Genomic DNA, 27,491 nt, shown 5'->3' with positions numbered 1-27,491 from the left:
ATTGCTTTCTCATATGTGCCTTGACCGCGGGCCCCCAGCAGACTGAGAAACCCCTTGCTTGAGCCAGTGACCTTGGGCTCAAGCTGGTGAGCTTTGCTCAAGCCAGATGAGCCCGCGTTCAAGCTGGCAACCTCGGGGTCTCGAACCTGGGTCTTCCGCATCCCAGTCCGACACTCTATCCACTGCGCCACCGCCTGGTCAGGCATCTATATGAGTTCTTAAAATCCTGGCTAAAACTCAAATAATAAGGAAATTTATTTAAGATGCAAAGTATTTTGGTGTGTCGCAAATTACGCACTGCATTTATAAAAGATATCTGTCTTAGTCAAGTAATAACACAGGGCTTTACTCTGCTCTGGGGTTACCAACTTAAGGGAACTTTGGCACAGGAAACTAATGCAGAGACCCTTGGAAAGGCCTTGTCTTCTGGGTTGCACAGTGAGGGGTCAAGGCAGGGGTTACCTCTTTGCAATAAAAGACTGTGAACCAGAGAAATTTCTCCGCCAGGATGACCAGAACCAGGCTCTTAGCAGTGTGGTCTGAAGACTGACAGCTCAGGTGTTGGTGTGTGATCCCTGGTCCTCATCTGGAGCTCTGGGCTGAGGGGCCACCAATCAGAGCTGAGCAAGTGTGACTGGGTTCCCTGGTCCAGCACAGGAGTCGGAGGCACAGCCCACTGGGTTGATACAGTTTTTCTGGCGTCTAGGACTAAGCAGTGCACTCCCTTTTCACCTGAACAAGGACCCCTGCAGTCCCCATGGTTCCTCGGTAAGAGGTAGCATGATGTAAATATAGGATCTACTGATGCCGAGCAAGGAGGAGAAGCCCAGGGAGGGCTGGCAGGCGCTGTGCACATATGCAGCTGGGAACTCGAGACAAGATAAGAAGACCGTAAGGCCAGATAGGGCATTGGTGGGGAGAGCGACAGTTATGTCGGAGGGCTTGCTGCAGGCTGGAGAAGTGTAGCTCTGGACAGAAGAGGGGCACCTGAATGGCAACCCGGTCACAGGTCACCTCTAACTGCCACCAGCTGAGATCTAGGTGTGACCCAGGCACAGGGCGGAAGGGAATCAACTCCTTCCTGTGGAATGGTGTCATCCCAGACCAGGGGGGTTCTGACCCAATGTAGGCCATGTGGACACTGCAAGACATGGTCAGCTAAGGCTGCTGTGAGTTGGGGACTGTGCAAGTGCAACGTCTGGATTACTCACCAAGTGACTAGAGGCACATGTGTCTTTCCAAGACGATTCATCAGAGTCCCACAAATAATTTGCTCCCTGGAGCATTGCCAGTAACATCCACTGGTTTCCAGTGATTTTATGGGAACCCATGTGTGCCCTCCAGCTCAATCCCAACACAGCCCATGAGGCTTGTAGCACGAGGCCCTGTGGTGTCAAAATTGCTTCCAGTATGTTCTTCCCCCTGTGTGGGGCCACCTTCGCCCTTCCTCCTCCCTGTGGAAGGCTCACTCTGTCCTTTTCTCCAATCTGCTCACTGCACCTTCAAGACCCAACCAGGACAAGGGTCTGGGAGGCTCGGCCCTCGGCTCCTCTGCTTTCAGGATGTGGATGTTAGAACTTGCTCGTGCCATCCGGGTAAATCTCCCCTGTGGTGGTGGTGCATGCATGGTCTCCCCTATACAGCTCTGGGCTAGACTCCGCAGAGCGTGGCCTCTCCTGACCTCAGTGACCTCCTCTACAAAGCAGCAATCATCATCATGCCTGCTTATCTACTGAGTGTCAAAAGGGATGTGGATGATGGAGCTTTGTACACCGAGATGTTGATAAGATGCTTGTTAAAACATTGAGGCAGCATCTGTGCAGAGTAAACACACTTCCTGATGAGGAAACTCATGTAACCAAAGAGGCAGCATCCAGAATTAAAGGCACTGAATGACCAACTCTACAGAAGCAGTTATCAGTCTTTTTTTCTGGCCCCAAAGCTCCTGAGCATCAACGTGCTCTACAGTGGCTCAAGAGGACCCATCAGTACCTCGGGAGGTGGGGTGAGGGATGCAGAGGGGTGGGGAGGCATGCACAGTTTGGAGATAGTCCTGCAGGAGACTGGCATCCTTTTAGCTAGCTTTTCTTACAAATATATTAAATTGAAGCTTTTGGTAGCACTTTTTTCTAAGCTTTAGTAAGCATAATGCAGGTGACTACCTAATTATACTGCCTCTGTTTTAAAGTGTCCCAATAGAAGACCACAGGATAGTTATAAAAAATAACAGCCTTGTAAAGGCAGTTGGGTTATTTCATTAATTATGAACACAGAACTATGCTTTGCAAGCTCAAGCACTTGTCAGGTTAAGCAGGAAGAAACATCTCCCACTCTGAGTGTTTCCATGTCTATTTAAAGGTTGGAGGGTGTGCTGCTGTACGTGGAGAGTGATGTGTTTATGGTGAACTTGGCTTGGCAAAGCAGAACGTGGGGAAAGACTGGTAAACATCCAACTGTCAATTTAGCCTCAAAAATTTACAAATCAATGATCTAAGTGACAGGAAGAAATATCAATCACAAAGAGATGGAGAGTTTCAAGGTGCTAGAAAAGGCGACCAATTAGTCCCCAGGTCCATTCCATTACAGAGTGCCCATCAGAGTGGGCTGGTGGAGAAACCCCCTTACGGGGCTCAGGCTCTCAATAATCTCAAGATTCTGCCCACTATGCCTTCTGCCTTGTGAGACCACCTTCTCACACCCTACCTGTGGCTGCCGTTAGCATCTGTCTCAAAGACCATTGCTAATGTTAACGGCAAAGCATCCACAACTCCAAGAGGCTGAGATAGCTGGAAGCTCCAGCATCCTCAAACCAATCCTGATTTGAACCCCTCACAGCGTGTCTCAGAGTCCCCACAGCTGGACAACATGGTCCAAGAAGGAAAGGGCCGTGGGGAAGGGGTGGAAGGCAGTGGAGGCAGAGGAGAGGACAGCCCTTGGGAAGTTCAGGTAGGCCTTGCTGCTGCTTCTGCGTGGCCACCACCGCTGCATCAGGACCTCCACAGCGAAAGCAGCATGCTGTCAGTCTGACAGGTCTCATTCATAAAATATTTTCCTAATAATTGTATTGCCTCTTAGTTTAGATTTGAGACTATAAATTATACACATTAGGAGGAAAAAGCCCCGAGAAGGTATCTCATTCAATTAACCTTATTCCTTTGGGGAAGGCTAATGCCTTTTGCGTGTGGGTTCAATATTGGGGAGATCTTCTCTCCTGGCGACAAGGGGTTAAGATAATTAAAATTAGAGAAGTCTTGTTACTAGAGGATATGTTTTGATTATTAGATCAGATGAAGATAAGGGAGCAATAACTTTGGAAGAAGTATTGCCGAATTGTTTCATTAACTGCACAGTATTAAAGAATTCCCCCAAGATACGGATAAAGAACATTAATTTGTGAAAACTGTGTTTCCTTTTTTGTGAAGGCAAACATTAAAACCTTAACTGATTTGGAAGAAATTGCTCTATAATAAAAAATGTAAGGTCTACAGCCTCCCTCTTATGTAGTCAAATGCAGAATGTATGAGTCAAGCCCTTTAATGGTAACAAAGGAGGGAAAGGCAAATTATCTAATAATAATGCCAGTGCTAGGGTCAGAAATGCCTATAACATGAGAAAATTAGATTTAATCTAGAAATAAAAAATGAGTACTGGTACTCACTGGGCAGGCTGATGAGAGAAAAAGATACACTGGAGAAATAAATGCCATGGTTGGTGACAAACGTGCCCATCTCCCCCAAGGGGCCCAGGCACCTGGCGGTTCCTCGGGCAGTGGATTAAACCCACTCCAGAGAGGAAGAGAAACCAGGTAGGGGGAGCTGTGCATCCCACCGGTGCCAGTGAGGTCAGGCCAGCGAGCTGCCAAGAGGACAGACTTGCTGGGAACTTGGTCTGGGTCAGAAACACGGTCATGTGTTCAGAAGAAATATTTCAGTGAAAATAAAAATCCAAATGGACCTAACTACATTCTAGAATTACTCTATATAAGGAAAAGTTGTCCTGACATTTCTATAACTAATCGTGACCCACCTTATTTACATAGTATACAATGACTGTACTTGGCAGTCAGTCCCTCATTCATCACACAGCCCACAAATGGGACTCTGAGTGGGGGCAGGAGGAGGCCCAAGCGGGCACTGCTCAGGCCGGGGACGGATGGCCGGGCAGAGGAACGCCTGGCCTGGGTCCTATCTACTCATGGTCGAATAAGACACTCTAAGGAGGCCCTTCTGGCTCTGACATGCTATGAATCTAGAATCCCAGGACTACCTTCAAATTATACTAGTAACTTCAAAGTTTTAAAAATACCTTAAGTGTGTGTATACATAAAAATATATTTTTAATATATATATTTATATATATTAAATATTTTATATACATATTTTAATATAACAAAAAAGGTTCCAGGTTCTGAATTTGAGATATAAAGTAGTGAGAAACCCCAAGAGGATCTAGCTTTTGCTTGGGCTGCCATGATTCCACCTGGGAGGAAAGAGACCAACTGTGTTGAAGTAATACCCTGTTTGGGCTGCTGTGGTACGTCACAGGCCTGAGGAACAAAAAATGGTCCTGAAGTTTGAGAGCATGGCCCACAGGGCTCAGAGCTTTGGGTACAGGAGAGCCCAAACCGCAGCATGTTGGGTCCTCTGCTAGCAGCCTCCACTGGAAGCCAGGGCAGCCACCGGGCTGGGACCCCATGGCTCATCCATACAGACGCCTGCGAACTTGGCAACCACTTAACCCACCAAAGCAGTGCACAGACTCTCCAGGTCCAGCCCCGTCGGCCCAGGTCTGAGGTGGGGGAGCAGTGCCATGGGTGGGTAGTGGGCACTGAGGATGGGGGTTTCTACTGCGTGCTATGTGCAAAAAATGGCTGGTTAAGAGGAGGAGCTGCCCAGGTTTGATCTGGCAGAGGGGTTCACAGTCTGTCTCCCTGCCTTGGGCTCCAGGACTCTGCTTCTAGCTACTTCACAGAGGTTCAAAGTTGCCATATTTGTTGACAACTTCCAAAACGGAACTCTGATGGAGCTTATGCACTCGTGCTTCTGACAGAGGTGCCCAGGGGAGCCTCAGGCCTTGCTGTACTGTTCTCAATGGAGGAAAACACTTGTTGATGGTTGGAGTTCAGAATGAAAAATACCCAAGCAGTCACTTTTGCTTTTAAAGGAGATTGAATTTTAACCATTATCTTTGCAGACCACAAAAATGAGAGTATCTTGAGCAATGACCAAGGCAGGGCCAAGAAGGCAGCTTCTGAGACAAGGCCTCCTGCCATGGTCACTACACCCATTTGGAGTCCTAGATGCTGGGGGACAGAGGCGCCCCCCCCACCTTCTTAGGGTGTCAGTGCGGAGAGAGAAACACTGTGTAGGCCAACCCTGGGCTCCTCCAGGGCCGTGCGTGGAGGAAGGCAAAGGGCGTGCACCGCGCATCCAGCCCTCCCTTGCCTGCCGGCCCCCATGGCGCCCTTACTTTGAGTGTGCTGTTCTTGGCACTCAGCTGCTGCTCGAGCTGGGAGATCTGGCTGGCTGAGTTCTCCCGCAACTTGGTGAGGCTGGCCTGGAGTCGCTGCACGTCCTCCACCAGCTGGGCGATCTCCCGCTCTTTGGCGGCCAACTCAACTTCCAGGCTGGAGCGGGTCAGCACCTCTATGGCCTGCTCCTGGGAAGGAGAAAGGCAATGACAAAACTGCACCAGCTTCAGGCAGGTGCTCGGGGTTCGCTGTGCTTGCAACCACGCCAAAAACAGGTGGGTGGAGGATGTGGACGGTGAGCTCACAGTAAGACATTACTTCCTGCCTCTGCTGGGACAGGACCTGCTGACTCCCCCCCACACCACCTTTCCACCTGCATGGTGAGCTGTCAGCAGGATGTGTCCACTGAACGGGCACTTATGAGTACCGAGCACACAGCAAAAGGGTGGGAGTCCCTCATCTCACAGGGATTCTAGTCAATGGGTGGGTTGGTGGGTGAGACACACTAAATGCACTTATTAGTAGCACAAGGAGTGCTGGGTGGTGGTAAGTGCTAGAGAAAAGCTGAAGCAAGGAGGGGTCATGCGGTTGGACTTGGGAGAGGCAGTTGGGGTTTTTAATAAGATGGTCAGGAAAAGGTGGTATCTGAGCAAAGATCTGAGGGAGGTGACAGAAAGGGCCTTGAAGGGGCTGGGGGATGAGTGCTTCAGCCAGAACAACAAATGAGAGGCTCTGGAATGTTTCAAAGCTTTCAGATCTTCTCCCACCAGACGAGATTCAATGTCCTTTTGGTTCCTTACTAAGCTCTCTAGAAGCTATGTTGTTTGACAAATTGATTTTCAGAGTCAACATTTTAAAGAGTTAAAAGATGTGGAAGATGCACATTTGGGATTCCTTTGCTTAGAAGTTCTTATGATGATTGATGTTTGAAAAAACTTATGCCATTCCCCAATTTTCTCATAGTAAAAAATATGCAAAACTGGGAAAGGTATAAAAAAAAAAGAGAAAAAGTTAAGTCTGTAATTCCACTTCCCAAGGAATAAAGCAATACTTTTTTCAAGTATTGACAATAATGATGGCTCCTGAATGATTCTGGAAGCTTTTCTGCTAGGCAGATGCACTTTTGGGCGATACCGACAGGGACAAGAAGGGTAAAACTACATGGGTCACTGTGACAGCAGAGTCCTGGGGCAGCTCACACTGCGGTGCAGAATGCCACCATCCTGCTGTCATCCACTTCACGTCTGATTGTGTCTATACTGGTGTGGAAAACGGCAGCTGCAGCCCTAGGTGGAGGAGCAGCTACGCTATTCCACGCATCGATGTGCTTGTCACAGGGTTTCACATTTGGGGACAGTCACCCAGGGAAATGATTTTTCATATTATCCTCCGGGGAAACTAAGACCTGTACCACTTAAGAATGTAGTTTTATGTGCACAGAAGGGATTCCTTTGTTTCTCTGATTTGTAAATATAAAAGAAGATTCTCCTTTCTCTTGACTTCTGGAAGATGGGCACATAGCCCGGGACCCACATGGTCACCTTCCCGCCAGCTTATTTAAGGGCACACGCTGTCCAGACCAGCTCAGTTCAGAGTGTGCTCCATGGACTGGTGCCAGTCCACAAAACCCTGCCAGTACACAGTGAGACAAGTACAGAAATTGAAAGTAAGTGTTTAGAAATGTTTACAGCAATTGAATATTTTTTTGGTGACATTTTTTATTGTCTTTTATAAAACCATCAATCTGTGACAGATTAGAAATTTAATAATCAAAACAACACTGTCCTTTACCACAGTTTAAGGAAGCATAACCCTAGATAACACCGGGCAGATCAAGGTCAGGGGGCCTAAGACAAGTCATCCAGCAGTGCTGGCACTTACCATCCAAAAGAAGGAACAAAGCTTGTGGAGGTGAGCCCCGAGGAGAGAGACGAGGGTGAGGAGGGTGAGGAGGGTGAGGAAGGTGAGGAGGGTGAGGAGGGCACAGCAAGAAAGGGAAAGGGAAAGGGAAAGGGAAAGGGAAAGGGGAAGGGGAAGGGGAAGGGGAAGGGGAAGGGGAAGGGGAAGGGGAAGGGAAGGGAAGGACTAGCAGATCCCATCAGAAGGAACAGGGACTCCATTTCAGGGTGGGACACCACAAGTGGGCACTGAGGTTGAAAAGGGCAGGGAACAGGGCACAAGGAGGGACCAATGCGGAGGCCAGCTTGTAAAAGGTCATGTTGGTGACTGATGGGGAACGATCAGAGGAGTGGCCAGAGGTGCCTGGACTGTGGGACACAAGGGGACATGATGGCAGTGATATTTGGTCTCATGGTTCGTATAGAATGAGCCATGTTATCTAATTTACCTTATTTATCAATTTTCTAACCGGAGGGATGCCAGCCACAAAAACTGTTTCAAGTGCTCTTAGGGGAAGAGTCTAAAATAAGCCAAAAGGTGATCTGGGGTTTTAAATAGTTAAAACCAAGTTATATCGGGGACAAGTGGGCCCAATAATACAGGATGAGGCAAAAGTATGTTTATAGTTGTGAACATGCAAAACAGAGTTTATTCTTGTATTATTTATTAATTATTGTGTTATTTTCCATATAAACAACTGTAAACCTACTTTTATCTCACTCTATATATATAAAAAGAGCACTTCTCAGTGCTGGCCCTGGGCCCAGGATAGGAACCTGGGAGTAGGCAGACCCAGAGGACCATGTGCTTAATTCCTGAGGCCCAGTGTGGCCTGGCCACAAGCTGATCATGTGACCTTGGGCACATCAACTAACTCAGGAACCTGGGCCACTAATTCTTCACTTATAACATAGCAAAAATAGTCTTTTTTTTTCTTTGTGACAGACAGGAGTAAAGAGAGATAAGAAGCATCCATTCTTCGTTGCAGCACCTAAGTTGTGTATTGATTACTTTCTTATATATGCCTTGACTGGGGGGCTACAGCAGAGTGAGTGACCTCTTGCTCAAACCAGCAACCTTGGACTCACGCCAGTAACATTGGGGCTCAAGCCAGCCACCTTTGGGCTCAAGACAGTGACCATAGGATCATGTCAATCCCATGTGCAGGCTGGTGACCCCCTGGTCAAACTGGTGAGCCTGTGCTTATGCTGGTGACCTTGTGGATTCGAACCTGGATCCTCAGCATCCCAGGTCGACGCTCTATCCACTGTGCCCCACCGGTCAGGCAGGGGCTGACATTTTTTCAAGTCTGACAAAAGGCTCTTGTGGGTACAAGAATGAGGTCCTAAGAGTCTTTCCTATTAGGGACAGTCCCACAACTCAAGGCTCCCAAAGCCTGTAAGAGCATCTTGCATTCCTCACGGGAGCTAGGTTTTGGGGTTGGGGCTCTGATGGCTCAGGAGCCAGGAGAGGATATGTGGTAATGCTTTGTAGAGTCTAAAAAATATTGTTAAAAAAACAAACACAATAAACAAGGAAGGGCTTAAGATGATGATAGTGGCAGGAGTGTTTCCAAAGGTAAAAATGAACATAAAAACAGAAGCTACTGAGGTAACAGTCCATTAAACTTTGTCTCTTTTGAACCCATTCTCCACCCTCTCTCCCAACCTCCTTGTGTTAAACATCACAAGTTGTGTAACTGTCTAGTGAGTCCTCCTATTGAGATTAGAACAACGGGCTGCAATAAACTAGATAATCATCTCTGTTACCCTGCAGCCATTTCCATATTAAATGTGAGCACTACTCAATGTGAGGAAACCTAACTGTGAAAAGACGGTGCACGCAGGACCCCAGCCCAAGAGACACCCTTGATGTCAAGGCTGGTTTTAGTTGTGTTTACTCCAGTGGGGGAGAGATGAGAGAATGGGAACCCCAGCTTTCTTTCTCTCACTACCAATTTATTGCTGCAACAAAAAGTGGGTGAAGCAGAATGGATCTATGCAGTGTGTGCACCCGATAGATTCACTTGAGAGACAGGCAGGTATATTTTCTTTCTTCTTCTTCTTCTTTTTTTTTTTTTTGTATTTTTCTGAAGAAAGAAGCGGGGGAGGCAGAGACAGACTCCCACATGCGCCTGACCGGGACCCACATGGCATGCCCACTAGGGGGCGATGTTCTGCCCATCTGGGGCATCACTCAATTGCAACCGGAGCCATTCTAGCGCCTGAGGCAGAGGCCATGGAGCCATCCTCAGTGCCTGAGTCAACTTTGCTCCAATGGAGCCTTGGCTGCAGGAGGGAAAGAGAAAGATAGAAAGGAGAGGGGGAAGGGTGGAGAAGCAGATGGGTGCTTCTCCTGTGTGCCCTGGCTGGGAATCGAACCTGGGACTTCCACACACCGGGCCGACGCTCTACCACTGAGCCAGCTGGCCAGGGCTTAGGCAGGTATATTTTCTAGCATTACAGGTTGTTGAGGTCCAAGAAGGTGGCCCTGTGTGGTATGCTAGAGCCCTGAACTAATAATATCTGTCTGTAAATAGCTGACAAAGGACCTGCATGTAGGGAAAAGAGTGGACTTTGGACTAAAACAAACTTAGGATCAAATGCCAGCTTGATCATTTTCTAGCTGTGTGACCTTTGGCAAATTCCTTACTCCTCTGAGCCTCTCAGTTCCCTTCCCTGTAAAATGAGGACAATAAAACCTGCCTCTGATGACCATGGTGCCATGAGGCAGAAGTGAAGTAACCATATGAAGCACCGGCATGGCCCCTAACACAGCGCAGGCGCTCTCTGAGCGGCAGCTCACCTTCCAAATGTGACGATTCCGGTAAGACACCCAGCAGATCGTTCGGGACTTTGCTAGATCTATAGAGTCTACTGTTTCTCTGCCGAGCTCTGCCAGCCAAGCCCAACAGACACTCTCCTGCTGGCCCAGTTTCCTGAGCTTGCTCCCTGCTTGGCTGAGTGGACTGGCTGTGGGAACGCACACCCGAGGGAGCCCCGGCAGGGCCGCTCCTGGAAGACTGAACCTGTGCCATGTAAACACTGCGCTTAGCCGACGATGAAGTGTTTAAGCACCCCGAGGACCCACAACTTACTCTACCTGCAAAAACATTCATTTCTTCCTGAAATGTTTTGGTTGCTATAATCCAGGATGGTGCCAGAAATCCTTTCAATCAAAGCATTTAGCTTGGGAGCCCTGTGTGGACACATTCGGATGGAAGACTTTCTCTAGGACCAGGATCCACCACAAAGGCCAGGAGAAGCCGTACTGACTCCGTCCTCGAGGGCTTCTTCCTGCTAGGATGCCGAGTCCAGTCCAGGTAAATCTGGATGAGGGGATACTGGCAGAGCCAAGGGGACATTTCAGGTAAGGCTAAAACCAGAGTCCACGAAGGATGAAGGATGCAATGGTTCCTAAATTGGAAAACTTTTCTCTGTGTTCTAAGATACTTAAATCATATTTTATTTAATGTTAATGTAAAGAAAGAAAACAAAAAACCCATTCTTAAGAAGGGTTCCACCACTAAAACTGTTTTAGATTTATTCCCAAGGACTAATTTAAAAGTTCCAGTATAAGGTGGCAGAGAGCCCCTGGCCAAGTCCTGGGTTGGCCACTGGGGCCAAGCGCTCTGGAGCGAGGAGTTTATATTCACGGAGCTTCTGTGTCTTCAACTATATCAGCGGTTCTCAACCTGTGGGTCGCGATCCCGGAGGGGGTCGAACGACCAAAACACAGGGGTTGCCTAAAGCCATCGGAAATACATATTTTATGATCTGTATAAAGAAATAACAATATCCTACTTTGTGTATTCGGTGGAATAATGGCTATCAAACTGACACATGAATTTACTAGAAGAGCAAGTTTCCCGGCCTGTGCTCTTTCCGGAAGGGGCCCGGCTCAGCCCTCCCTGCTCTCACAGCGTCCACGATGGGTGCCGGCAAGGGCGCTGTAGCTCTTTGTTAAGTAAAGGGGCACTTATGAGTGCAGTTCACTCATCACAGGCTATGAGAGCTGAAGGGACCACAGAATCACTTGTTCCTTACCCTACACACAAGGAAACCAAGGCCTAGAAAGTTTAACTCCTTAGATGTATAAAAAAGTGATGGGGCCCTGGCCGGTTGGCTCAGTGGTAGAGCATCGGCCCGGCATGTGGATGTCTCAGGTTCGATTCCCAGCCAAGGCACATAGGAGAAGTGCCCATCTGCTTCTCCACCCTTCCCCCTCTTCTTTCTCTCTATCTCTCTCTTTCTCTCCTGCAGCCGAGGCTCCATTGGAGCAAAGTTGGCCTGGGCACTGAGGATGGCTCTATGGCCTCTGCCTCAGGCACCAGAATGGCTCCAGATGCAATGGAGCAACGCCCTAGATGGGCAGAGCATCGCTCCCTAGTGGGCATGCCATGTGGACCCCGGTCGGGTGCATGCGGGAGTCTGTCTCTCTGCCTCCCCTCTTCTCACTTCAGAAAAAATACCAAAAAACCCCACAAAACAACAACAACCCCCCCCAAACCCAACAATAGCAACTTATGGAACTGAGCTTAAAACTAGGGCTCCTGAACCAGATGCCAAACACAGTAAGAGTAACTGCTAAGGTTTCCTGAGGACTTATTATGGGTCAGGTCTTACTCTAAGAGTTTTGCTCAGATTTCTGGAACCCTTTTAAAAACCCATTTTATACATGATGGAACTGACACTCATGAAGGTTAAATGACTTGTCCAAAGTCACAGAGCTGACAATTGCAGAGCCATGGTCTGGCCCAGGGGCATGGCTCCAATATCCAGGTCTTCACTGCATGCTGCTCCATATAATGCCCAGCCCTGCAGAGACTAGAATCCAGCAGTTTCAAGTCGCCTCCAACAAGCTGGGAAAGTTCCAGCTATGAGCAATTATTATTAATGTTCGGAAAATGAAGAGGCGAAAAGACCAGGATGTGCGCCTCACACCCCTGCACGCCTCCACTTTGAGCAAGGTTCTGGCAATCACACAGACTCAGAGCGGGCTGTCACCTTATTACCTCCTTGGCTTCCCCAGCTCATCACAAAATGTTTCTCACTCTGGAAGGACACATTTGGGAGAAGACCAAACCCCAAATTTTCCTGTGTAATTTTGGCAAAGCTCTGGTTTTAGATTACCCATCTGCCAGCCGCCACCCCATAGGTTTAGTAGGGAAGATGGCCCCGTGGGTGATGGGATTGGTCCCACCTACACGCTGGGTGGGCGTCATGTTGACCACAGAGCATCGACCCATAATCAGTAAAACTCTTCCTCTGACTCTAACAAGTTCTACTCCAAACTGTTAAAAGCATTCCCCACCAAGACAGCTGTACCGCCTAAAATATTCCAAAAAGGGACACTAAGTAGCAAAAGCAGAAAGCAGCTAAAACACAGAGAGGTACAGACGCCAGGCACACAGAGTCCCCACAGGGCCCGGCTACCCACCACGTCCGGCGCCTTCTGGATCTGCGAGGCCAGCTGGAGAGAGTGGTTGGCTGACGCGAGCTGCCCCCTCAAGGTCTCCGCCTCTCTCTGAGCCACCTCTGCCCTCTGAAGGGAGTGAAAAGGGTGAGAAGAGAAAGTACATTCAGCTTAACAACTGACAATTATTACAAGAACATTCATCAATTCATGCCTGACTGACTATAATTGATTTTCCTAAACACTCAACCTAATAAATGCTAGAAAAAAACATAGAATGTGATGGATTTTTATTTTAAACAGTACAAGGAAGAAATAATTGAGCGATTATGACAGTAATTTAACGCTAGGAGCAAGGAATCCCCTGCTGATAGTAATGCTCCGGCCCACTGAATTTCCCAGACTGAATAAATACAAGTGGAAATAGAGTCTTTTGATTCAATTTCTTTCTATTCTCATAGACCAAGAAGATTTTATTGCAGGATTACTCCTGGGAGTAATTCTCAAGGGTAAACAGTGAATTAAAGACACTCCGGCCATTCTCTTCCTAAAAACATGCACAATGTTGTGGTTGTTTTCCTTTGGCAAGTATTTCCATAAACGCACAGGGTGTAAATGCCACTTCTTTTGTGAGGGCCAGGCTTATTTCAACATATTTAACCCTTCACCTGACAACGTTTTCTAATGCCAGTGCTGGTATTGCAGCCAGCAGGCAGGTTTGGGGTTGGGGGGGGCGAGGGCAGGAGGCGGGAGGTGGCCCAGGCCCACTGTGCACCAGGAGGGATGGAGCTGACTGCAGGAAGGAGGTCCAGGGAGAAACAAGTAGGTACTTCTACCATTTGCATTTAATTCCCAGTCAAGGAAACCAATGGCACTAAATAGCAAATAAGGATTTCCCACTGAATGGGGGAAACAGGCCACTCTAATGCCTGCCAGGGGGCAGGGATTGGGCATTTGGAGACAGAGGGATGAGGGCACGTTACCTACTTAAGCTCACTAAGCTTCTACCTTTCCATCTCCAAAATGGGAACACCGGCTCTCTCTCAGGGACCCCGAGAGGATTAACATCTGCAGAAGTGCGTTGCACACACAACTTATTCAGAAGTGTTTATTAATGGGCTTGTCTGGATTTTACCATTATAATTGAGATGAGACTGAGATGGGTGAGAAAGGCAGCTAACTGACATTGGGAATGCAGGCTGAGAAGTATTATGCTTATTTTTTCTACCAGACGTCCATTCTGCTAATAGAACAGATTCAGGAGAAAAGCCTGGCTGAGCAGGGCTGTTTCATGCGTTTCCTCACTTTGTGGTGTGATGTTATGTGTCTACTAATAGCTAAGAAAGACTGAAAGAGAAACAGGAAGTTAGCATGCCCAGTACTCGCTGATCAATCTAGTTGTACTAGAATGGGCCTGGCAGCCCAAGCAGTCATGTGCCGGCAGCGTAAATCTATCTGCACTGCACACAGACAAATTAGGATATTTCTAGGAGCAGTTACTTCTGCCCAGGGTGGTGCTGGTGGCCGCCTGCCCTGCTCCTGCAGGAGCTCTGGGATTGCACTCAATCTAACTCCCATGGCGCCCGGCCAGGCCTGTCTGTGCTCAGGCAGTCGCCTCCCACCATGCTCTGCTCCAAACACAATCTAGAAGCACCCGTCAGGAAAGGCAGCGGTGTGACCGGTGGGGCGAGGATGGCAGGGGTGACTCTGGTTTCTGCTAACTGCAGGAAAGTCTCCTCTTCAGTGAAAAAAATTTCCCCCATGTTATATCCAACTGTGCCACTCTAAGTTTTTCTGATAAACATGTCATATCACTGGAAAGTTCACTCTTTGCTTTCTAGTTAGATTAACCCTTGTGAATGACGTGCCTGTGACTGTCAGGGATAAGGTGCATTCTGACATAGCTCTAGTCTAGCTGACTAGGATAGATACTTCACAGCCTGGGGGAAGGGCTGTCCTGGAAGCAGCCGAGCAGCAGCTGCTTCCAGAACCAACCGCCTATCTGGGAACGCCGGCTCCGAAGTTCTGGCTCTGGAACCAGCAGGGCTGGGCAGCCTGGGCAGTGGGCTCACCATCAGGGTCTCATGAAGGCATCGAGCTGTTCAGAGCAGAGCACTGTTTCATAAAGGCCAGTAGCTCACAGAATACAGGATCTAGCTGTTAATGATTTCATCCTTGGTTTGCATAATTTCTCCAGAGCTTCTGTACTTTATGCAGTTTCCAAGTTCATAGACGGAGTAGCTGTGACCTACTCGTGGAGGTCACAGCCTTTTACTACATTTGGCTTGACTTGGTTACTCCAGTGCAACTTTTTTTTTTTTTTTTTTTAATTTTTTTATTCATTTTAGAGAGGAGAGGGAGAGAGAGAGGAGAGACAGAGAGAGAGAAGGGAGGAGGAGCTGGAAGCATCAACTCCCATATGTGCCTTGACCAGGCAAGCCCAGGGTTTCGAACCGGCGACCTCAGCATTTCCAGGTCGATGCTTTATCCACTGTGCCACCACAGGTCAGGCCACCAGTGCAACTTTTTGACTAGAGTATTTAGGATTTATACTATTCATTTAGGCTTTAGACTCCAAGGATAAGAAAAATGTGAGTTGAGGTGGTTTGTGCAGCTAAACATGGACAAAGAAAACAGTGAACAATTAAAAATAAAAACAGGACCAAGTGTGGCTGCAACAGGGATATTCTGTAGTTGTAGATTCGGTCTTTAGCAGCTGAGGCAGAAAGGGTACCGTGCTGGGTTGGCAGCAGGGTGCCCCTTGTTTCCAGGGTCTCACATCTTCCTGATGCCCATAGTCCAACCACGTAGTCTGGTTGTTTCTAGAACTGGAATCAATGACAGGATGTGGAAACCTCTGCTGCTGGTTTCTGCTCTGGAGCCTCAGCCACAGAGATGAGTGTGTCTGCCATGAGACAGACACTCAACCCTGTTTCTCCCGATGGGGTCCCTTTCTCCCCGCCACTCCAGAGGCAGAGCCTAGGCACCGAAGCCAGGGCTCCACGGCGGCGGGGATGGCCCTGGGTGGGAGTCAGCGGCCACCCCTGATGAGAATAGCGCCTCACCAGGCCTGAGCGGCTCTCTTGGAAGACTTCTCTTGCTGGCTGCTGCTTACTTTCTTTACTTTTCTGAGACAGGAGAGAAATGCTGGAAGCCCAGGCAGAGCAGGGAAGGAGCTAGAGCCCTGCAGTACCCCTACTTCAGTCAGTCTATAGGAGGGAGGGCAGAAAGCTTTACCAAGAAGTTTCTTGCCATGTGGCTCAAAGTAGCCCTGCACTGGTGACCAAGAAGTCCCCATTTCGACCTGCTGCCTTGTTTCTGGGACTCGGTGCATATCAGTTTGGATTTGTTTCCCAGATCAGCCAGGCTGAAATCTAGAAGTACACCAAGGCCACCCATGTAAGCCTTGCTTGTCACAGCCTGCCTGAGTCACAATCTCAGGAAAGCCGGAAAAGGAAATCACCCTATCTCCTCCTGCCACAAAGGGTGGCCCCGGGGCTCTCTGTGGGCCTTGCTGGCCCACCTGACCTAGGCTGGGAGCCTAATCTACTCCAGGGAAACACCAAGGTGCCCAGGGGACTCCAGGAGTGAGCAGGGGCGCAGACACGGCTCCCCCACTGGCAGGAGCCCCGATGAAACCAGCACTTCCTCAGCACCTACGAGGTGCCCACATGAAACCAGCACCTCCTCAGCACCTACGAGGTGCCCACAGGCACGGGCTGCGTCTGAACAGGGTCTGCTTGCAGCAGGGGCTCAGGAATATTTGCTGAATGAATGGGGGCTCACCCAGGGGTGTAAACTACCACCTCAGTCCAGAGGTGGGGAAACAGGCACTGGGAGACTGAGGGTTGGCTCACAGCCACATCACGGGGGTGGGAAATGGAAGAGCTGGGATTCATGCTCAAACATTCCCCCCATCAGAACACAGAAATCTTGGTCAGAGAAAATGTCACATCTTGCTCTGAGTTCTTCTTTTTTTTTTTTTCTCTTTGCATTTCTCCCAAACTTGACTCCTTCTCCTCGGTGAAGTTAAACTGTGGTTTCCAACTTAACCTCAACCTGAGTAGTCTCCTCCTTAAGACAGGCTGGCAGGAGGAGGACCACTCACTGAAAGGACTTCCTCCTGCCCGCACTGTGGCTTTGTGTCCTGGCAACTCAAATCAGATGCTCAGGAAGGGGGGGGGGGTGAAGGCGCAGACGGAGAAGCTGACCGAGTTATTGGGCCCACAGACAGGGTTTCATGTGGCTGGAGAGTGCACAGGTGTGGTTTCTTATTTCCTATGAAGCCTCAAAAGTTCTGAACCTTTCCTGTCATCAATTAAGACAGTATTAGCCTGACCTGTGGTGGTGCAGTGGATAAAGCGTTAACCTGGAGCGCTGAGGTCATTGGTTCGAAACCCCGGGCTTGCCCAATCAAGGCACATGTGAGAAGCAACTAAGAGCTGATGCTTCCTCAATCATTAGTTTTTCGTTATGACACCTTAGTTGTTCACCGATTGCTTTCTCATATGTGCCTTGACCTGGGGGCTACAGCAGACCAAGTAACCCCTTGCTCGAGCCAGCGACCTTGGGTCCAAGCTGGTGAGCTTTGCTCAAACCAGATGAGCCTGTGCTCAAGCTGGTGACCTTGGGGTCTCGAACCTGTGTCCTCTGCATCCCAGTCTGAGGTTTTACCCACTGCACCACTGCTTGGTCAGGCGAGTTCCTTCTATTTTATCGATGAAAGCTATTCTTAAGTTTTTGGTATGGGTAATTGCAGGGATGACAGCTTTCTACTTGTTTGTTAATAATGATTGCTTTAAAAAAATGTGCAACCATATGACCACACCAGTTATAAGGAAATAAAAATTGCTTCTCTCTGGTTCATGGGGCAGGGTGAACTTTGAGCTGAGATGTGGAAAATGGGTGGAATCAGGAATTCCAAAGCTGCAGAGGGGCAGGAAGAAGACAGGAGAAATACTGCCAGAGGAAGGGGGACAGGTTTGTCAGAGTTATTTCCTAGTGTAGTTAGAGTAATTTTCTTCAAACATACTTTGTACCACATGTACACATTTATCTATAATTTATTGGTACTCCCTTAATTATAAATTATGATAGATTTTTCAAAGAAATACTGTGTATTAAAAACATATTAGAAAAAGTGAAAAAATAAAAAGAGCTGATGCTTCCCGCTCCTCCCCCTACCTCTCTCTCTAAAATCGATAAGTAAAATCTTAAAAAAAAAAAAAAAAAGGAAAGACAGAATTAATGCAATGCCTTGAAATTTAACAAACAGGATAAACGAGACCTGGACCTAAGTGATGTTGGTGGAAGACCCCTCTCACACTTTCCATCACAGAACACAAGTACTGTAGCAATAAAGTATGGCTTCAGGTCTCATAGAACACTGTGATTATAAGCTGAGGGTTAAAATGATACACGTTAATGAACTGTTGAATTGCTTCTCCGGGAGCTTTCCCGTGATGGTCAAGGTGGCTGGACCACATTTCTGGCTGTGCCCACACTGGTGTGTGGTCCTCTGTACCTTTCATCCCTTCTGCCCAGCCCTGTCTCATCTCCATTGGGACCACCTCAGTTCAGACCCATGCCTTCTTTGCTCTAATCTATTACAAAAGCTGCTCACTGCTTCCCTGACTTTGGGTCTTTCTACTACCATAAATTCTCCAATATTTAGCCAGAGTGATCCTTCTAGAACTCATTTGACATCTTATTTCCACCCGTGATTTCCAGAGTTCTAAGGATGAGGTCCTCACCGGGCTGGATCCCTTTCTATGGGCCTGCTCTCCCTCTCTGGACCTTCTGGTTCTAACTTTATGGAATGGCCTAAACACACAGAGCTCACTGTGACCCTCCTCGCCTGCCTGGAACGCATCGTCATGTCCACCTGGGGAATTTTCTCCTTGTCAGTTGTTCTTGTTGACCCATCAAGCCACCTAGTTCAATCCCTCTGTCTACTCGTTCTATGCCTGATGCCGTCTTATACTCAGAGTTGGTAGCAAATGCCTGCACAGCTCTGATGACAGGGAGCTCACTCCCTTTGGTGTCAGCTCTAGACACAGCTGGAGAGCCAGACCTAAGAGCGAGCTTCCCTTCCGTTATCCTCTGAACTCAGCCATGAGAAAGCCAGACCCTTTCCCTGGCCAGCCCTGAGGAGCTACAAGGACAGAATTCACCATGTCTCCACCTGAGGCTTTCCCTTGTGCAAACTTTTTACACCTTACATTCCTGAAATTATTCCTATGGTCTTGGTGTCAAGTCCCTCTGTCTTTTCTCCCTGATCCCCAAAGATAAAGAATCCCCTCAAACTTTCTGGGATCTTTTGTGTTAGGGTTCCTTCCTTATGTTGGCCATGGTGGGGACTCTGAATCCTGGTACCTGCTTTACTTACAGTGTAGTTTCCAGGGTAAATCCTTATTCCCAGGGACAGATTAATTGTTGTGGATGGTGTAGAATCACCACCTCCTTCATTCTAGAAACTAGTTCTATTAACGTAGCTTTAGGCGGCGATAATTCCTTTGGCAGCCACACCAGGCTGTTAATGCACCCCGACTTGTTGGTTGGCACTCGCCTATGCCTCTCCCCCACCCCATGCTGGCATTTCCCTAGGACAGGGCTTTGCAATTCTCCCACTAAATCGGTGCTTCCTCAGCAACTACACAATGAACATCTATGTAAGCATCTACTTCTTACCCAGGCATTTCACCTTTAATCCTCAAAACCTCTTGCAAAGGAAGTGCGAGTTATCATTCCCTCATACCTTTTCCCTTGCTTAAAATTTTCTCAAAATTTTAATTATGGTAAAATACATATACCATAAAATGATCATCTTAACCATTTTTAAGCATATGGTTAAGTAGTAGTAAGCACATTTACACTGCTGGGCAATCAATCTCCACAACTATTTCATCTCGGCACCCGTTAAACAACAACTCCCCCCTGCTCCCCCTGCCCCGTCATCCTACTCTCTGTCTATGAATGTGACTACTCTAGGAACCTCATAAAGTGGAATCATATAGTTTGTCCTTTTTTTTTTTTCCAGCAAGAGAGAGAGAAAAAGAGAGGGCAAAGGAGATGAGAAGAATCAACCCACAGTTGCGGCGGCACTTTAGTTGTTCATTGATAGCTCCTCATCTGTGCCTTGACCGGGGCAGGGTGGGGGGGCATTCCAGCCGAGCCAGTGACCTGGGCTTCAAGCCAGTGACCTTTGGGCTCATGCCAGTGACCACGAGATCATGTCACTGATCCCACATTCAAGCTGGCAAGCCCATGCTCAAGCTGGAGAGCTTGCGCTCAAGTCCGTGACCTCAGGGTTTCAAACCTGGGACCTCAGTGTCGACACTCTATCCAGTGTCCCACCACTGATCAGGCCAGTGTTTGTCTTTTTATGACTGGCTTATTTCCCATAGCATAATGTCCTCAAAGTTCACCATTTTTCTTTCTTTCTTTCTTCTTCTTCTTTTTTTTTTTGTTTGTATTTTTCTGAAGCTGGAAACGGGGAGGCAGTCAGACAGACTCCTGCATGTGCCCAACCGGGATCCACCTGGCATGCCCACCAGGGGGCGATGCTCTGCCCATCTTGGGGCGTCGCTCTGCCACAATCAGAGCCATTCTAGCGCCTGAGGCAGAGGCCACAGAGCCATCCTCAGCGCCCAGGCCAACTTTGCTCCAGTGGAACCTCGGCTGCGGGAGGGGAAGAGAGAGACAGAGAGGAAGGAGAGGGGGAGGGGTGGAGAAGCAGATGGGCGCTTCTCCTGTGTGCCCTGGCCGGGAATCAAACCCGGGACTCCTGCACTCCAGGCCAACGCTCTACCACTGAGCCAACCGGCCAGGGCTCTTCTTTTTTCTTTTTTTTTTTTTTAAAAGAAATATAAATAGTTAAGAGACCTGTTCAAGGCTATACAGCCAGGAAGTATCGAGTTGGGACCTGAGCCAAGTGTCGCTCCAGAGGTGGCGCCTTTCTCTACGGTCCTGCCTGGTGTCTTCTAGGGTTGAGATGTACTCATGTGGCCTCAGCCCTTTTAGAATTGTATCAACTCTGCCAAACTTCTTTAGTACCTGGGGACTGCCTCAGAGACTGCATTTGATAGTTGCAGAATAAGGTTATCTGCTTAACAAATCAAAGCTTACCCCAAAGTGCCATCAAAAGAGCAGGCAGCCCCGCGGCTGGCCTGGGGGAGAGTGGGTGGGTGGAAATTTGAGAAATGCAAATGGAAGTCCTGAGACAGAGTAGGTTAACTTCTACCAGTAACTATTTTTTAGTCAAGGTCTCTGCAAAGTTGAGTAGTGCCAACTGAATAAAAACCAAGGGACCCAGAGTAAATTAGTTTAGTAGGTAAAGGTAAATAAACAGTTAAGCATCTTTGTGAGGTGAAGCAGAAGCAGTGCTTCTACAGAAGGGGCTGTGTGGATGGGTGCACTTGGGAAACAAGACATCTGAAAGAAGGCAAAGGGGGCCCCTGCTCTGTGGCCTGTTCCCCAGTGTGCGGGTGAAGAGCACAGGCTCCAGTCCGGGCTCTGCAGTGACCAGCCACTGACCTCCGTTTCCTCATCTATAAAGTGGGGATCATAACAGCGTTGACTTCGGTGGGCTGTGGTGAGGTTTAAGTGATTCCGCTCATGTGAAGTGCTCAGAACAGAGCAAGGCACAAAATAAGCTATTCAAGGCCCTGGCTAGGTACCTCATAGGCCAGGGTTGCAGGTTTGATCCCCGGTCAGGGCACATACAAGAATCAACCAATGAATGCTTAAATAAATGAAACAACAAATCAATGTTTTTCTTTCTCTCTCTCTTCCTTCCTCTCTCTAAAATCAATTAGAAAACAAACAAACAAACAAAAAAAAACTGGCAGCACTCCCTACAATTACCAGGATAACTAATGTGTAACAATGCTCTCAGGCACTCCATTTCACGCATGTCTACTGGGCCAGAACCCGGATCCTTTGCGGGCTCTGGGTATGCAACACAGAACCCATTAAGTTTTCCTTAAAAAAAAAAAAAAAAAAAAAAATCCAGGCCCTGGAAGGGTGGCTTAGTGGATAAAGCAATGTCCCAGTGTGGTGAGGTCATTGGTTTGATCCCCGGTCAGGGCACGTATGAGAAGCAACCAATAAGTACACAACTAAATGGAACAACTAAGTGGACTGGTGAGTTAATGATGCTTCTGTTTCCCTCCCTCACTTCCTCTGTCTTTCTCTTTCTCTCTCTCTCTGTTACTCTCTCAAATCAATGAAAAAAATTAAAAAAAGGAAAAAAAATAGAAATCTGCACACCGCCTGGGATCATTCTGTGTGTGTGTGTGTGTGTTTCCGAAGTTAGAAGTGGGGAGGCAGTCAGACTGACTCCCGCATGCACCCGACCAGGATCACCCGGCATGCCCACCAGGGGGCGACGCTCTGCCCATCTGGGCCTTTGCTCCATTGCAGCCGGAGACATTCTAGCGCCTGAGGCAGAGACCATGGAGGCGTCCTTGGTGCTGGGCCAACTTTTGCTCCAATGGAGCCCTGGCTGTGGCAGGGGAAGAGAGAGAGAGAAAGAAGGGGAAGAGTGGAGAAGCAGATGGGTGCTTCTCCTGTGTGCCCTGACCGGGAATCGAACCTGGGACTTCCACACGCTGGGCCGATGCTCTACCGCTGAGCCAACCGGCCAAGGACTTTCACATTTCAATCAGACTTGAGAATGATTTTATTGATCAAAGAATAGATAAGCACACTCTTCCCTGAGGGTTGAGGTAAGCAATGGCAGGTGGGCGCCCTCTGAAACTTTCAGAAGGTGGGAAGTAGAGACCACAGATCCAGGAAGGACTTCCACCTTGTGGGGCTGTGCTTGCCTGGGCCACTGAGGCATACCGCCAAGCGGTGCTTGAGGCTGCCCAGGTGTAAAATTGTATGGGGGGTAGCCATAGCTGTGGCCTTCTGAGGCTGAGAAACACCATGGCTTTGGCTGTTTTTCCTCACAAATAGAGAAAATAAATGGGAGACCTCTTTCTTTCCAAAGAAACAGCACCATTTGCTGAAGCAAATGTTTTACTGTTCTAGAGTCCTTGGGGAAGGAAGGCGTTCTACACAGTGGCCAAATTTCCCAGGCAGTTGAGTGTTTAGAGATGACCAATACCATGTGCCCATTTTGTGCCAGATACTGTGTTGAGTACTTCCCACGAGGCACCCATGCTAAGTACCCGACAAGAGAGGGCTGTCAGCTGGAGGTCTCTCCAGACGAGTGGCTTCAAACCCGGTAGAGGGAGCGATAAAGACTTCTCTATGGAATCACACACTGGGATAAACTCTACAGCGTAATAGCTGCCACATGAATAGAGGCAGGTGTTTGAGAGACGAATTAAGAAAAAGAACAAGAGGTAGCTGCTTTGCAGGGGATGTTCACCCGGGGATGTCTGGGATGCTAGGGTCACATCAAAGACTTTGCCTGTGATCTTTCATATATTTCTCATGACATCAGGAAAAGTGTCAACATTCATAGCTGTATGTAAAAAATATGAGAATAAATGGTTTTCTAACTTAGAGAGATGCAATTTTCCAAGATGACAAATGGCTATACTATTGTGATTTTATGCCTGAAGCTATCAAACATCCTACCTGGTTTGCTCTTTCAAGGTCCGTCATGATCATCTCAATTTCGTCGGCCCTAGGAGGTGAGAGGAAGAAAGCGCATTAGTAGCAAGACAGGCTGAGGGGGTGCCCATGGCTCTGAACTTGACAGAATGACCCATAGGTATACATTCTGGTCACAGTCACCAGTGTCGGGGGAGAGAGGAGCCATGCAGACCTGTGAGGGGGAGCTACTGCTCACCGGGAGGAGGTGGGCCTGCACTGGGGGGAAGGGGCAAACTGCCTGTCAGGAGCTCCGATCTTGTCAGTGAGAGAGAACCATAAAAAGATAAAATACAATGGCCAAGAGAGTGACTAGAGCTCTGAAAAGAATACGATGAAAAAACTTCAGAGGTCATGTGTGAACTGGGTTTTGAAGGATGAGTAGAAGTTTGCTAGGACCAAGAGAACCACAAGAAGGCAGAGAAGACAATGGGAATGCAGGTCGGGGGACTCTGCAGTCTGCTCTATAAAACCACCTGAGTTCACCATCATCATTTGGCCTTGCCCACACACAGGGGTTTCCAGGTGCTTCCCCCATTTTGAAAGTATTCCTTGAGTAATTTGAAGGCAATACACATGGTTCCAACATATAATATGAGAGAGAGAATAATGCTGAGAATCCTATTGAGAAGAACATGATCAATTTGGAACGTCTATGGGATGTTAGAACCAGACCCTTGGACAAATCACTGCCCCAAACTTCTGTAAGACATATTCTGATGAGAGGCCAAGGCCAAGACTGGCTGCAACCAAGGAAGGTTTAACACACGCGTCGAAGATGGAATGGAATGTTACAGCTATACATCCAGAGTGGGGTTCAGGGCCCACTCCTGCTGGGCCCTCCTGACTCTACACTCCATGTGGGCCTGAGCTCTCTGCTGCCTCGGGACACAGCGCCACGCCTCAGTGCTGTGCATTTGGCCCTTCTACAGGGAGTCTCCTGTACCCCGCTGCCTCAGCCCGTCACCCAATCCCATGGCCCTGTGCTCCCGCAACACCCACCACTGTTGGCCCCTAAATAGCCTTGCCCTGTGCTATCTGCCCAGATCACCCTCTCCTCCTTGGGAACCTAATCTCCTACTTCCGCCCCTTCTCCAGCCCTTCCCAAATCCCTCCCAGTGGTTCCATCTTGGGAAGCAGCACAGCCTCCTCTCCTCCCTCCTTCTTCCAGTCTGTGTGTCTTCTTTGCCTTCATCTCTGGTGCCTGCACAGGGCTGGTTTCAGGTTGGAGGCCTGAGTCCTCAATGCAGCCTGTCCTGCCAGCAAGGTGCCAGCCTGCCCCCTGGGACAGCCTGGGCCACCCAACAGGCCTGACTTCTGCCCCTGAAACCTGCTTCTCTGGTCCTACGCACCCACCCTTAACACCGAGAGTTAGACAAACTACATTTAGGCCCTGGTTGGTGGGGTTCTGCTGTTTCCTGGACCCAAGGTTTACCAGCCTTTAACTGCGATTTGAGGCAATTTTATCAGCTCCCAGCAGCCTGAGCAGGGCAACAGATGCCTTGTGATCAAGTTCGAGGCTCATTGTATCTGTTTGAAATAGTATCCTGCTTTCAGACTGGTCTGAGAAAAGTCTGAAACAACTCATAAAATGGCCTAGTTAAGTGAAGTTATTTTTAGGGTGACTTCGTGAAGAAGGCAGTGTCTCCGGAAGACAAACACCCCAACGGGGCCTCTGCAGTGAAATACTGGGTGCAAGAGGGGTGGGGGCCGCTTAAGTTACTAAACATCTCACCGCAGCATCTGAAACAAAAACCTCCAAGAGCTTGGAAAAACTGCTGTGTCAAAGAAAAGATAGTCTAATGACGACAAAAGATAACAAAAACAAAAGCCATGATGGTGTTAAGGGTCTGAAACATGACAGGAAAGGACACCTGACAGCCAGTACAGAAAGCTGCTATCTCAACCACCTGCTGACGAAGTGCAAACTTCATTGGTCACAAGAGGAAATAAAAGTTGAACAAACTTGTAAGGCAAATCCCATCTTTTAAACATAGTTTTGAACTTTAATCAAACAGTTAGTCACATGTATTTACACAGTTGAGATACACATGGTAAACTTGCCCGGCTACTGGCATCACTCACGCACTCCCTCTCATTCTGTGAATGTTTCTGACACCTACAAGTTTCCTGGACCGGGACGGGGCTACAGGATGGGCGCACACAGATGTGGCTCCTGCAGATCTTGCCAGGACTGCATATTTACAAGAGGAGAATGGAAATGCTTAGCCGCTGAATACCTGAAAAAAGATTTATTGGTGGGGTCTCACTTGTCTCCTGAGCAGCTCCGGGGAGCTGGCTGCAGGGCCCGGAGTTAGACGGGGCTGGCCTGGCCGAGTGAGCAGAGGGCTTGAGCAGGCGCTTTGGTGAGAGGTTTTCCTAATCTCTCCTGTTAGCTCCTTGATGAGCCCTTTCATCTTTCATTGATTCTGGCTAATTTATCTTTGTCATGCTAGTATTTCTTCTGCTCTGTTTGAAACTCTGTTATTTGGATATTGTTGGCACATCCACTTCTGTCCTCCATATCATTCAACCTTTCTTTATCCTTTCTCTGTTTTCTGTGTGGTTCTTCAAGCTGACCCAACGGCAGCTGTATTCACCCTCTAATTGACCTTTTCTCTTTTGTTCCTTAGTTCAGTTGTTCTGTTTTCCATACCTGTTATTTCTACTTCATTCATTTTAAAAAAATTATTCCTTTCTTTTCGCTTTACATTGCTATTATCTTCCCTGGTTTTCTTGAGTATCTTTCTCATGTCTAGTTTGTACTGTGGCCCAGATGTTTGGAGTCAGATCACATACACTGTTGGGTGTAGGGGGGTGTCTTCCAGGGGGATGTTCTCTTCTGGGGACTGTTTTCCTGGGGGTGCTAAATACTCTTTCTGGCAGAGTATATGGGGGAGGACAGCCCTGCAGTGTCTCAGGCTGAAATGAAGAAGAAAGAGGACAGGGGGGTGATGCCGGGCCTCAAGGGGTCACTGATCAGCTTCTCCACATGGCCAGAGTTCACCTCTAATCCTCTGGGAGTCCCCAGGCCTAGGGATCTGGAGATAAGGGGCAGAGGTGTGGCTGCCTGGGGACCGCTGGCCCACCTTCGCCTGTTTTTATCTACTCCTCAGTTCTTGCCTGGCCCTGCCAATGGCCAAGCAGCCATATACAAAGCCAAGGCGACAGAAGAGAGTGGCTCCTAGGGTCTGGCTTCACCCAGAGGCTGGATCAGCAAGGCAGGGCCTGTGGAGGCTGGGAAGTAGTATCCAAATTCCGCAGGAGTTAGAGGCCCTCGGTGGGCTTGACAGCCTCCTTGGACAGTGAATGGTTTTGAATGCTCATTAGAATGTCTAATATCCAGAAAACAAAGCACAACTTCCAAAAAGATTCAAGTCACTTATAAAGAATTAAACAGGAAGGTGCCTTCTCGGCAGTCTGAGGCAATCCCTGGAAATGAATTTCAAGTTTTTCCATTTTGTGATCGGTTTAACTTTAGTTACTAAGCAACTGCTAAACTGACCAAAATATTGAATGTGATAACAACTACCGCACTTACCTTTCATTCATTATGAGAGCAACTCTCATATTTCCAAAGCTTTCAAATGATAATGACAACACTGAGCCCCGCTGTTAAAAAGCAGGGCTATTCTACACCAGGTATCGAGATGACAGCAGGGCCCCGGGGGCTGCAGTTCCCATTCACAGGATGGACCAGAAACCACAGAAGGAGACAATGGAAGGAGCCAGGGAGCAGTGGGCAAGGAAAAGTTCAAATTATTATTTTATTTTAAAAGTCTGTAAGGCTATGATTCGTTTTTTTCAAGGGTTATTATGCTTTTTAAAAGATCAAAAAATACATTTAAATATTTAAATGCAATCGGGCCTTTTGAAGACGTGACGTGCAGACCAGGCCGGAGGCGGTGGGGTCTCTGCGGTCGGTCGGTCTGCGCTGGCCTCGCCAGGGGACACGGCCACCACCGAGCAGCTGTCCACTCCCCTCCACACTGCTGCCTTCACCCTCCCCACTGAAGTCATCCTCCCAGGCAAACTGCCCCAAGTAAGTAATACGAAAATGCCCAGAGGTTAATAATACAACTATAAATGTTATCTGAAAAGT

The 27,491-nt window shown here is 48.3% G+C and overlaps 1 protein-coding gene across 6 annotated transcripts in view; it reads right to left on the bottom strand.

Annotated features, from left to right (window-relative positions):
• Positions 1 to 27,491, bottom strand: part of CUX1 (cut like homeobox 1) — a 375,210-nt gene that overhangs the window by 85,501 nt on the left and 262,218 nt on the right. For 4 of the 6 annotated variants that reach the window (XM_066382339.1, XM_066382341.1, XM_066382342.1 and 1 more), the window contains exons 9-11: positions 23,375 to 23,423; positions 12,809 to 12,913; positions 5,470 to 5,658 (exon numbers count right to left, since the gene is read on the bottom strand). In XM_066382339.1, coding sequence (XP_066238436.1) covers positions 5,470 to 5,658; positions 12,809 to 12,913; positions 23,375 to 23,423 — 343 coding nt within the window. The remainder of the gene's footprint in view (positions 1 to 5,469; positions 5,659 to 12,808; positions 12,914 to 23,374; positions 23,424 to 27,491) is intronic. The other 2 variants (XM_066382340.1, XM_066382343.1) reach the window with 1 other exon arrangement.

The sequence above is a fragment of the Saccopteryx leptura genome, chromosome 4 (assembly GCF_036850995.1).
Source record: "Saccopteryx leptura isolate mSacLep1 chromosome 4, mSacLep1_pri_phased_curated, whole genome shotgun sequence".
Taxonomy (NCBI): Eukaryota; Metazoa; Chordata; class Mammalia; order Chiroptera; family Emballonuridae; genus Saccopteryx; species Saccopteryx leptura.
This window is presented reverse-complemented; position numbering and strand designations above follow the sequence as displayed.